The sequence below is a fragment of the Podarcis pityusensis genome (genome assembly GCF_964106645.2).
Source record: "Podarcis pityusensis genome assembly, chromosome: 6".
In the NCBI taxonomy this organism is placed as follows: domain Eukaryota; kingdom Metazoa; phylum Chordata; class Lepidosauria; order Squamata; family Lacertidae; genus Podarcis; species Podarcis pityusensis.
Window position 1 is genome coordinate 61,573,839 of NC_138030.1, and position 13,252 is coordinate 61,587,090.

Below are 13,252 nucleotides of genomic sequence, written 5' to 3' on the forward strand. Positions count from 1 at the left end.
CGAAATAGCTAACTACTATTGATGGCATGTTCATGGTATTCCCTAGGTATGTTAACGATAGGTCATTAACAGCAGAATTGGGGCGTGAGCCAAAAGATTGCCCCAAAAGCACATGATATCAGTAAAAGCTGCTGAGCCTTTAGCCCCTTTTTTGTGCGAATAATATTTAAAACAATTCATTTTTACAATATATTTATATATAGCAGCATTTATTTTCATGTTACCAGTGCATTTCCTATTGATTCCAATTATTTAAAATAAGTCATATACAGATGTCTTAAATAGAATATAAAGGATGAATAACAAATATTAAATAACATAACTTTTAGAGAAGGCTAAAGTATTACACTTACACCATTCCCTATGCAGTTGATCTGCCCCATCCACAGCTGTTCAAAGTTGCTTGCTTATATATTACGCAACTGACCTCCATTTCTTCAGTCTTTCTTTATAATCCCCCTGTTTCTTTAATGCTATTATTAACATGACTATTGTCACTTGCTCCCATGCCCTCCTGACTGATTCCTCCTTATGAGAGTCATAGTTTTCGTTCCATGCTTTTACATGCATAATTCTTGCTAAACCATTGGACAATCTTGGGTAGCTAACATGCCTCCACTCTTCAGGATTTCTGACTCTGACCCAGGATGCTTGGGTAAGAATCTGTGGCAGATGTTCTCCGGAGCCAGCATTATAAGCCCCCATGGCTGGTGCAGATGCCTTCTCTTTCCTCTTTTACATACTTTTGAGTGTCAGAGGCAGGGAGAAAATGGGTCAAATATTTCTGATGGGTCAAGGTCTTGATAAGGCGGCAGATGTTTGCGAACATACAAAGGGTTGAGTAAAGACTTTCAGGGAACAAGTTCTATGCACAAAACCTTTCCCCTGGAGAAAAGGTTTGTATGTATTGGGGGGGGGGGGATACTTTCCACGAATTCTTCCTTTCTCTTCTGAAAATCTGCTATAGAGTTGGGTGATCCTCCTGAACTGTGGGAGGGGTTGCATAAGGGGAATCCATGAACATGACTTGCATCCCTCCAGTGGAGACCCTCACTGGATTGCAGTCCTTCCCATAGCTAGTTGGAGTTCTGTCTGTGGAAGAGCAAGATTGGATCAAACTCATATTTTATTCATATTTAGTGGAAGAAAGTACAATGGCTCTTTGGCTTCATTGGTAGTGAGAGGCAACTTGATGAACCATACTGGATTACTGTGATAAGTTTTACAATCATAGACTCATAGATTATCTAGTCCAAGGAATATGCAACCATACAGGGATCAAACACATGACTTTGGCGTTATCAGCACCACACTAACCAACTGAGCTGACTTGTTGGCTTGAGCGACATGAACGGAAGGTATATATTAGTGAAAACCAAAACTTAGCTGTATAGTTTACTTTATAAGGGAAAAGCCACTGGTTGCAAAAGAAAAACAGGTACAGTAAAGCTTCTGTTGGAGAATATTTAATAGAAAAGAAGTACAGTGAGAACTGCTAAATTGTAATTTCACTTCCTATAAGCAGCATAGAACTACCCAAGATACGCTCAGTGCTTGTCCACACTTCCGCTTGCCTTGAGTGGTTTTCCCCTTGGCCACTCCTTTCCCAGTGAAAATGCATTTTTTAGCTCTAAATAGGAACAAACTGTAATATGCAGAAAACCCAGTTGTTGTTTGCTCAATTGAGTGCTAAAGAGCAGTCCCCTTCCCCAGGGAAAGCACCAGGACAAGAGGAGGTGTGGATAAGCCCTAAATGCTGCATGCAGTAATACAATGGAGGCTACCTAGAAGTGATCAGAAGTCTTTTGGCATTTCAAATAGAATGTGACCCTACAAATATATATGAGTTAAGTAAGAACAAAGTCATAAGTTATGGATAAATTTTTCTTTTTCTTTTTGATTATTTGTAAGTATTTATTTTTTATAATCTTAACTTTCATATAAATAAAATCTATCTTAAAAAAGTTACGGTGGAATATTAGAGCTCAAAACAAACTTGCTACACTCCACTTAGTGCATGGAAAACTGCCTTAAAAATTAAAAAAAAAAATGCAGCACAGTATTTCTAAGAATCTTTGAAAGGATTTGCTCATATAGAGTTAGCCAGCATGATGTTCTGCAGATGTTGTTGGACTCCAACTCCCATCAAGGATGGGAACTATAGTCCTACTTTTGCAGGGCACAATGTTCGCTACCCTGATGCATAGCAACCATTTTTTTAAATGTTCACAAGCTGTATGTTTCTAATGCACTGCTGTTTCCCCTTCCCTTGAATTGTTTTTTCAGATTGGCCATTTAGTAATTGGACAGAATGGAATCCTTTCCACCCCAGCCGTGTCCTGCATTATTAGAAAAATAAAAGCAATTGGCGGCATCATTTTGACAGCAAGCCACAACCCTGGTGGACCTAATGGGGATTTTGGCATTAAATTCAATACTTCAAATGGAGGTGAGTACTTCTGACCGCCAGTCCCACTCATCACCTGTGATCGCTTCCCTCTTGACTACTGTTAAATCCATTGGGTGGGCTGCTTCAGGGTAGAGCAGAAGTTGAGGAAAAGGGAGAGGGAGGGAGTTTGAAGGGGAAACCAGGAAGGAATTGTAGAAATTGAGCAGTGCAGTTAGAATGCTACACTTAGTTTCAGCAGTGCCACAGCAATGCATGCCCTCCAGAGGTTGTTGGACTACAACTCCCATCAGTCCCTGCAAGCATGGATAATAGTTAGGGATGATGGGAGTTGTAATCATTGGTACCACATTGGCTACCCTTGTTTTAAGATAATGCTGCATTTACTACTTTCTTACCCAGACGTGTCTTGCTTGGGTTAAAAAGCAAACAAGGTTTTCCTTAAAGAAAAACAATGATAATATAACTCCATTTAAGGTGTTGTTTCTTCTATGATCTACACTGTCAATACATATTCATTTCATATGAAGACAGGAGTGACTTGTCCGTTTAAATTTAAAACTCTCTTTGTGTGTGTGTGTGTGTGTGTGTACGCACGCACACACATACATACACCCCTTTTGTATCGTAGGACGTTGTAGCTTTCTTTTACCACTGATGTGCTGAGAATTATGCAAACAGTTTTGTGTTAATGTTCTGAGCACATATATTAAATCTACCTCCTTTTATCATTATCTCCAGAGGTGCACTTTTCTATCTCTGACTCTGAGAGCATATCTGAGCATATCTTTTGTGGTCTGCCATAAAAATCTGTTTTCTCCCTAGGGCCTGCTCCCGAAGGAATTACTGATAAAATTTTCCAAATTAGCAAGACTATTGAAGAGTATGCTATATGTCCAGATCTAAATGTAGACCTCAGTACCATTGGAAAGCAGCAGTTTGACTTGGAGAATAAGTTTAAACCATTTACAGGCAAGTAAAATCCATTTTCTCCTCTTATTAATGAAGGTTCTCACTTGCAATAGCTAGCAATTTAAATATTGTAGTATTATTTCAACTTTGAAAGCCTCAAAAGGAAACATTCATTGGACTGGGTTCAGACATGCTTGACTTACTTCATTTCCTTGCTTAGAGTAGACTTACTGATAATCATGACTAAACTCTGGATCCAACCCAGTCTCCTGAATGAGAGGACATGTAATCAGCCCAGGCAACAAAGACACATACATGTATGTTTTTTGTTTTGTAAAACACTAACTTGTTTAGTTCCATTTTGAACTACCAATTGATCTATCAAAGTTTGTCTCTTACGTCCATATCCCACTTTTACAATTTGGTAATTGTGACATATTGCCATGGGGCATTGTGCTAGTGGGTTTGTACACAAAAATGTTGGGCAGTTTCACCAAGGACCAAGTTGTAAATCTCAAACACTATTTTCCATTGGGGTTATATTAGCACATACAAGTTTGGAAAGATGAGGATTGTTTCCTGAAGTTGCGCATCTTTTGTACTCTTCCCTCAAAGTGGAGATGTTCCATATTTGTATACAGTAAGCACATCTCTTGGGCGTTTCCCCTATTACTGTTGCCGAATGATCATCAAAGTATCTACTTGTATTGAATTAGTAGTATCTTTTATATCATGGTTCTTCAAATAATTGTGGGTTGTTCTGTTTTATTTTTCAGTTGAAATTGTGGACTCAGTAGAAGCTTATGCTAACATGCTGAGGAATATTTTTGATTTTAGTGCACTGAAAGAACTGCTCTCAGGTCAAAACCATCTAAAGATTCGGATAGATGCTATGCACGGAGGTAAGAAAGATTACAGAGGGACACTTCCACTGAAAAAGTACAAATGTTCTACTCTAAAACTGCTTGAAGATATATTTCATATTCTGATAAGGGGAGAGGAAGAGAGACTGTTTTTTCCAAGCACCATCACTAGCTTGAGGAAGCCATTTAAAAAAGGCCTTGTGTTACAATACTGTCAAGTTTTCCACCTTCCTCTTCTTTGTTCCATGAGCTTGAGGTGAAGTTCTTCTGAACAGGGCTGCCACTACCATTAGGCAGAGTGAGACAGGTGTTGAGGGTCACAGAGTGAATGGAGTTGTGTGTCTGCCTTGCACCCTCAGAGCATCCTGCTGCTGTCAGGTGCAATGAAAGAAGATGTTCCATTGCTAGTGTTCAAGGAAAATTCTAGTTTGGTTGGCCTGTTTGTAGAAGGGGAGAGTGCCATCTTGCCTCAGGCAGCAAAATGTCTTGCTCCAGTGCTGCTCTTCAACTTCATGTACCCAAACAATTTTGTGCATTTAAATGTTGTTGAAACACTTGTGTGAAGCATATAAATATTTCTTTAAAGTGTATGAGCAGTCAACCATTCCTTAACCACATGCATTTTATAGCAAAATCTTTAAAAGAATACAATAAACTTTTGATTGCCAGTAATTTACACGTGCTTCTGTTTTATCTGTCCATTCATTGCTAAATCAGTTGTCGGCCCGTATGTAAAAAAGATCCTCTGTGAAGAACTTGGAGCAGCAGCAAATTCTGCTGTGAACTGCGTACCCCTCGAGGACTTTGGTGGTCACCATCCTGATCCAAACTTAACCTATGCTGCTGATCTGGTCCAGACCATGAAGACAGGAGAATATGATTTTGGAGCAGCCTTTGATGGAGATGGGGTATGTGGAGCTATTTTCCTCCTGGTTCTCTCAAAGAGGAGAGGACTGTTCCTGACAACATGTGGAACATGAAGAATTGGACTAGACCTATCATTGGCACAACTTACCGTATTTTTCGCTCTATAAGACGCACCAGACCACAAGATGCACCTAGTTTTTGGAGGAGGAAAACAAGAAAAAAAATATTCTGAATCCCAGAAGCCAGAACAGCAAGAGGGATCTGGCTTCTGGGATAGCCTCTTGCTGTCCTGGCTTATGTGATAGCCGTGCACAGCCTCTCCCGGGCAGCGGGATCAAGGCTCCCCCAAGTGCCAAGCTCCCTTTAAAGAGCGTGCGGAGCCACACACACGCTCCACGCAGCTCTTTAAAGGGAGCACTGAGCAAAGCCTCCCGCCTGCATTCGCTCCATAAGACACACACACATTTCCCCTTACTTTTTAGGAGGGGGAAAGTGTGTTTTATAGAGCGAAAAATACAGTATATTGAAATCTAGGATGAATTAATTGCTATGTTCTGGAGTTGTAAGGGGAACTTGTTCAGGACTGTATGCTGCTTATAGAATAATTATAAGCTAGAGGGTTGTAATTTGTATTTATTTTTTGAGCAAAGCTCTATAATGGCAATCTTCCTGCATAATATCTGGAGAGCGCCAGGTGAACATGGTGCTAAACTGAGCATAAACATCCCACTCACGTTATGCAAGTAACATCAAAATGCACATTTTAAAAACTACAATATTAATGTTTATAGAGTCCTTCCCACAGGACAGCTGGGGGCCTGGAGGTGGGAAGGGACAGTCCAGCTAGGACAGGTTCCGGGGTGCTTTTCACTTGCCAACTTCTCTCTCTTGGAATCCTGGATTGTATTGTCAATGTGTTTTAAACTTGATCTTACTCTCAGAGTTTATGCGGAGTACGCTTTTGATTTTTTTCTTCCAGCCATTTGTATCAACGAGGTAACAATCTGTTGCCACTATTATTATTATTTTACTGTCTTCATTAGGATCGCAACATGATACTTGGAAAACATGGATTCTTTGTTAATCCCTCAGACTCTGTCGCTGTTATCGCTGCAAATATCTTCAGTATTCCTTACTTTCAGCAGACGGGTGTTCGAGGATTTGCCCGGAGCATGCCAACAAGTGGAGCAATTGACAGGTAGGATTCTACATGTGGAAGGCCTTCTGCTTGATTCATTTGCTTCGGATGGCTCCTCCTTTCTGTCAGTTGACTATCAAGGATGGTTTATCTAAATTATGGGTGAACCATGATTAGGAATGAATATGTTTTACACTCTCACATTGTATCCTATTAGGGTGGACAGATGCGAAAGAGAACAGGGCTCTGACACCTTTAATAGCTGTGTACAAGAGAGAATTTCAGTTGACGTGGCTTGACTGATAAACTACTCATGCTGAAAACTCACTCTTCTCCACAACTATGAAATGTCCGGGAGCCACTGCCCACCCTCTTTTCCTGTGTGTGCTTTGGGAATGCTTGTAGGGATTGAATGATGAACAGGAGTGAGGATGATCTGTGTGCAGACAGAACTGGTCGCATGAACTGAAGGTTCCTTTGGAGTCCTGGGACTTGAAACCAAATTAACAGATTTATAGCTTCCCTAATTCCTCTTTAAGATGGTACTTTCTTAACTGATGCCTGTTCTTTTAAAATAGTGGTTCTTAACTGCTGGCTAGATTTTTATTACAGCATCTATTAAATGGATTTGTTTTTTAACAGTTTTTAATTGGTTTTATTGTATGTGTCATTTCAGTGATCAGTCTGTTAGCTGAGGGGGAGGATAAAAATTTTGAACACACAGGAAAGTGTTGGGTTTTTTTAGTGTATTTTTAATTGTTATTATGTACTGCAAGCAGTATTGGCTTGGATTCAAGATACAGGACATGCCTAGTAAGGTTCTGGTTGTTGTTACTATATTATTATATAAACAACCAATCTGCCAGGCAAGCTACTTTTGGGACTCTTCTCCCATTTTAAAAGTGTGTTGTCATGTAGCATGAGGGGCTTTTATTTGGGGAAACCAAATCCAAAGAGCCCCTTTCAGCACACAGATCAAGTTGCATTGGACCTTTGGGACCTGGCCTTGCTCTCAAGGCCCCCTTTGTCTAAAATGTTGGAATCTGATGACTTCCAGCTCATCCATTCCTAGCTGATGCTTGAGTAAGGTAAGCATGCTCTTAAAAAGCACAGGAAGCTGTCTTATACATTGCTCCATCTAGCTCAGCATTGTCTACACCAGGGGTCAGCAACCTAAGGCCCATGGGCCGGAAGTGGCCCACAGAGGTTGTTTGACCAGCCCACGAGCCGCCCACTTGCACACTGTGCTAAACCGGCACAGCATGGCACAGGTACTCGCTTCCACGGCACCAAAAATCACGTCTCTGCATGCACAGACGCCAAAAATCACACCTGCACAGATGTAGACACCGAAAATAGCAGGCGTGTGCGCTCACACACGCGATCTGGCCCACAAAGGGATCTCTGCAGGACCGATCCAGCCCAGGCAAGATAAACCTTGCTGACCTCTGGTCTACACCGACTGGCAGCAGCTCTTTCAAATGGGGGACATTCCTGCCCTTACCTGGAGATGCTGGGGACTGAACTGGAACCTTCCTCATGTGAAATAGTTCTGCCACTGAGCTATGGCTCAAAGGGGCTGACTTCCGAAATGAGCCTTGCACCTCTGGTTTATTAAGTGGAATGCCCAATAACAGCTGTTCTTCTCTATAGTAAAACATTGGTGATTCTCCCTTGACCTCTTTTGCAGGGTGGCCAAAGCAACAAAGATTGCTTTGTATGAAACTCCGACGGGTTGGAAGTTCTTTGGAAATCTGATGGACGCAAGCAAACTGTCCCTCTGCGGAGAAGAGAGTTTTGGTACTGGTAAGTAAACAGCCTCAATATCCAGTTGCTTTATTTCCGTTTTTGTACCCCGCCTTATATATTGTAAACAGAAGACCACAACATACCAAACTGACTGCAATACTATAAAAAGCAACATCTAAACAACATAAAAATTGTTTAAAACATAAAAATGCTACTATAAAATGTAAATTCAGTTCTTTCCGGGGGGGGGGGGGGGATAACAGTTAAGACACCATACAAAATGCATAAACAGTAAATCAGTTCCTGTTTACAAATATTTTAATAAAAAGGGGATTATAAAATACAACGCATACTTTAGTCAAAAGTATCTCTACACTCAAAAAGACACTCTACAAGATAGCTCCGCCGGTAGAGGATGACGCTTTATGATTCTAAGTATGCACGCTTTATAACTACCATTCCATCAGACATAGCATGAAGGCTTTAATCCCATATACATTTATGTAAGAGTAAGACACATTCTCCTTGATGGGGCTTATTTCTGAGTAGGTATGCATATCACTGTGCTATAAAGCAGAGAAATCTAGCTTAGAGCCAGCAGTAGCAGAGGTCTGGATTGAACCCCGTGATTTTCTTTTCTTAAACTCTTAGGGTGACATCTAATTGTGGCCACCCATCAATGGCAGTGGACTTCCACTGGGGCAACATAATTTACTCTTCCCCTGCAGCCTCCATGAAACCTCTTATTTGTTCAGGAGGATTAAGGGTAGAACAGATGGGGGCACGGGGAGCAAAGAAGAATAAGTTGTAGAAGGGGAAATTCATTTGCACGCTGCCCTTAATATAATAAGTTTATAAACCAAACTTATTGTTGACTATGTTTTCTGTACAAACCAGTAGATAACAAACATTTTTACCGGAGAGAGGTCTTAGTATGCAAAATACTTGTTTCAGCCCTCTGATCATAACACACATGTTTCTCAGTCAGTGAAGCATTAATTGCCTACTCTTTATTATGCTTTTAGTGCAGCCATCTACCAACCACCTGTATTTTGTGCAAGGTGCAAGTTTTGTGAGTTGCAGATTAGACATTGTTTTCCCCCACTATGGTTAACCCAAGTTTTTCTCCGGTTGTTCTACTCTTCCATTTGTCTGATTTGTGTGTGCTTCAGGGTCTGACCATATCCGTGAAAAAGATGGGCTCTGGGCAGTCTTGGCATGGCTGTCAATCATTGCTGTCCGTAAACAGAGTGTGGAAGAGATCCTGAAAGACCACTGGCAAAAATATGGGCGGAACTTCTTCACAAGGTGAGGATTAGCACATTTCACGTAAGAATTGTGTCATGGCAGTGCCACACATTTTATATGTGGCTAGCTGGAACAGGCAGAACTCCCATAGCCCCATATTCCATGAAAGGAACTGATATGCAAATTTGGAGAATCAAATTCTGCACCAAACGTTAAAATACTGATCAAACAACCTGTTTGAATGTGGCACTTGGGAAGGGGGACCAAAAGCCACTTTACAGATTCAGGAGCTGGGGTGGCTGAGTAGGAACCAAAGAAGAGAGCTCTCCCTACTGCCCCTTATTTTTAATCCAGCGCAAGAAGTTTTACTAGTAAAGCACCCAGCAGAGACTGTATAAAAAGCTAAACATGAAAAGGCATGTCAGGATGGTGGTGGTTACTGGTCATATTTGCCCCTCTGTCTCATTAAAGTCTCCCTGACTACTTCTAGGTATGACTATGAAGAAGTGGATGCTGATGGTGCCAACAAGATGATGAAGGATCTAGAGACGATGTTCTTTGACCGTTCTTTTGTGGGGAAGAAGTTATCAGCGGGGGACAAATCTTACACTGTGGAGAAAGCTGATAATTTTGAGTACAGTGATCCTGTGGATGGAAGCATCTCAAGGAACCAGGTAGAATAAAGATGGACTCGTAGATTTAAATTCCTAGAAAGATATGCTTTGCCTTATAAATCAATTTATAATGATGCCCTTAGACATGTACACAGCTTACTTGAGAAAAAAAATTAATTTTGTATTTAGTTCCATTTTGTGATGGTAAGACCATGCCTGGTCACCTGTGGGAAGCATAGAAGCCATATCAGACTTCTTTATTCTTCCCATGGCTACAAGGAGCTATTATGCTAAACAATAACTCACACAATTTAGAGCCTTATAATCACCATTTCTATTGGAAAATGTCATAAGAATGAATGCCTCTTACGTTGCCCTCCATCTCCTGAGGTCCTTTTGACTTGATCTGGAAAAGCAAGAGAAAATTTCTTTTGGACTCTTGATCATCTAAATCAGGCTTCCTCAACCTCGGTCCACCAGATGGTTTTGGCCTACAGCTCCCATGATCCCTAGCTAGCAGGACCAGTGGTCAGGGATGATGGAAATTGTAGTCTCAAAACATCTGATCTAAATAGTTGTTGCAGACTGTGCAAAAAGAGTGCCATATCCTCCTAGTGGTGCAGCAATAAAACTGCTAGCACATTTGCAAAGCTAAGCAGGGTCTGGTCTGGTTTTAAATTGGATGGGTAACTGCATATTGAGATTCCTGCATTGCAGAGTGTTGGACAAGATGACCCTTGGGGACCCTTCCAACTCAACAATTGTATGATTCTAGGATTCAATATGAGCTTCTCTCATATTGAAGGCAAATATACTTCAGAGCTAAAGTGACACAATGCTTGTCTGTTTCAATGAACAATAGTAAAATGGGTTGCTTCCCTAGGAACTATGAAATCTGAGGATATTTCACCCCTCCCATTGCAAGAATCTGCTGATGTTTCAGAAAGGAGGGGGCGGATTTTGCTCATTACTTATTCCGCTCCAGCCTGACTTCAAAGAGGGAGACTGAGTGTTATCTGTGTATAGATAAGGTCGCTGCTCATGCAGCTGTAACACTCAGTGCAGTCCAGCATCTCCATTTAGTCTGTAGATAGTTTGTATAGTAGCTGTAGAGAATAAAGGAAGTTATTCTACAGAAGCTGTCGTTCGTGTGGTTCATGCTCTGCTGTGCTCCGCTTTGGTGCTCACAGCTCTGAGTTGTGAGTCCACAGCACTTAGACCTGCTTCCTGCGTGGAAGGTCTCTGGAAGTGCTTTCCAGCTCGCCTGGCCCAGTCGGGGCTGAAGAGGTTGACCCCATTTGGTGGCACTGGCTCAAAGGCGAAGTCGACAAGATCATCTGTCCTGCTTGGGTGCAGTTAAGCTCACTTGGAAATAATTTGCCTGCCCTGGTTTCACTGGCCTCAGCCTTTACATTAGCCCCTCTAGAAGCTCTTCTTTAAATGTTTCTTTGCCCTTTTCTTGTCCAGTTCTATTTTGTGTGGTGTCTGCCTTCCCTGAGTCTTCCTATAAACATAGCTAAGTAGTTCATTTAGCTGGATAATAATTAACGGACAAAGGAACTACAAGAGATATAACTTCATGGCATACATAATATTATTTCTTTTATGCATCTTTTTACGCATGTGTCGCTCTGTTCAGCAAAAAATAATATTTGGGACTCTTGTCCCCCAAACAGCAATATATCAAGGATCACCAAAGAGGACAGTTCACCAGCTGTCGGATGTGGTTTTCTAAACGTATACACACTTTTTTGTATCTCTGCAATCTGAAAGGAGTGGCCTTCCAGGAAAACTGTTGTTGTGTGTTTTTCTCTTGCTAGGGTTTGAGGCTGATCTTTGCTGATGGTTCTCGCATCATCTTCAGACTAAGTGGTACAGGAAGTGCTGGAGCAACTGTGCGACTGTATATTGATAGCTATGAAAAGGATGCACCCAAAATATATGAAGATCCACAGGTAGGTTTCATTGCCACGTTCAGGACCTCATTCTGTTCCATCTGTCCTTGAGACTCCTTTCCTGGGGTGGGAGTGCTTAGATTCTCATCATTAGACTAACTGATACAGATTTTCATAAATGTGCTCAATTTTTGATTTATTTGTAGCGAAGACTGTGGGAGGTGAAAAAAGAAAGCATAGACTGTCCTGGTCAGAAAAGTAAGAAACAGGGATGCTAATATATATTAGCATATTTCTGAACAAAGGGGTCATAATGAGGCATACAAAGCACCAAAGCTTATTAAATGTGTAACTATGAGTGCTAGAAAGTTGTCATTCAGTGAAAACTGTGCTTATCATGATTTTGTAATGTTAAAACCAATATTGAGTCTGCACTGCATAGGATGATTATAGCCATGAAGCAGAGGCAGATTTAGGGTGCTGAGTCGAGAAGGTGCCTCAGGGGATACCACAACAATGATGTAGAATGGAAGGTGAGAGGCAGGAAGGGCCCCTCCAAATTTTGGCGTTGCATTGCACTGAAATTTGAACTCCCAAAATCTGCCACTGCATGAAGGTTTCTAGATCTTTAGCTTTATCCATCTTTGCAGTGCTTCTGAATAGGATGAAATAATAAACGTTGCACTGTTTCCAGGATTTTGACTTATTTCTCTAATTTTTACCTCTTTCCCTTCACTGCAGGTCATGTTGGCTCCCCTCATCTCCATTGCACTGAAACTTTCACAGCTTCATGAGAGAACAGGCCGCACCGGCCCCACAGTCATCACATAAATGTAACACATGAAGCCATTTGGGACAGGTTTCATGGAGTGACTGGCAGCTGTCAGTTGGAATTAGCTAGTTTTACTTGCTGTTATCAAGTTTATTCCTAAAAATGCTAGCTAGCACTGTATTTAAAAGCCCTATAAAAGGATAGATGTGATATTTTTTAAAAGTTTACACTATGTGTATGCTGATATACATTGTCTTTTTAATGTCACCTGTTACCTTTATCATTCGTGCAATGGACTTACTTAGTATACACTGCCTTTTGGTTTAGCAGGCATTGTAAGATGTGGCTGTACAAAAACAACAATGGGAGTAAACCCTGGAAAAAGATTACTCTTCCTTACTCCGGAGATCCTCTGCACAAAGGTGGTTTTCTTTGGTTTTATTGGCAATGTGTAGGCTTTCTTTTTAGCTTTGTGCAACAAAATGTACAATCACTGTGAACAGCTGTCTTTCCAATCACCATGGAATGTCTTGTTTCCAAGAGAAAAACAAGAACCCCAAAGAATCAATTGAACTTTGTCCCATGATACACAGATTGCACTGCCAGCCCTGCACAAAATTCACCATTGATACAAATGTTACAAGAGATTAAAGAAATGAAGCAGTATCACTGTGGAGTGCTTTTATTTATTATGGATTATTTTTATTATCAGCTATCTGAGGTTAAATAGCAATCTTATATAGTCATGCTGCAAGTGGAGCAAAAAACAACAACTCCAACCCCAAAC

The 13,252-nt window shown here is 41.0% G+C and overlaps 1 protein-coding gene across 1 annotated transcript in view; it reads left to right on the top strand.

Annotated features, from left to right (window-relative positions):
* The window catches only part of PGM1 (phosphoglucomutase 1), a 29,115-nt gene extending 15,984 nt beyond the window's left edge, over nt 1–13,131 (top strand). The window contains exons 2-11 of the mRNA XM_081011810.1: nt 2,287–2,449; nt 3,233–3,379; nt 4,096–4,221; nt 4,900–5,090; nt 6,093–6,247; nt 7,878–7,993; nt 9,109–9,244; nt 9,675–9,858; nt 11,619–11,753; nt 12,435–13,131. Of these exons, the coding sequence (XP_080867936.1) occupies nt 2,287–2,449; nt 3,233–3,379; nt 4,096–4,221; nt 4,900–5,090; nt 6,093–6,247; nt 7,878–7,993; nt 9,109–9,244; nt 9,675–9,858; nt 11,619–11,753; nt 12,435–12,524 (1,443 nt within the window). The 3' untranslated portion in view covers nt 12,525–13,131. The remainder of the gene's footprint in view (nt 1–2,286; nt 2,450–3,232; nt 3,380–4,095; nt 4,222–4,899; nt 5,091–6,092; nt 6,248–7,877; nt 7,994–9,108; nt 9,245–9,674; nt 9,859–11,618; nt 11,754–12,434) is intronic.
* The last annotated feature ends 121 nt before the right edge of the window (nt 13,132–13,252 follow it).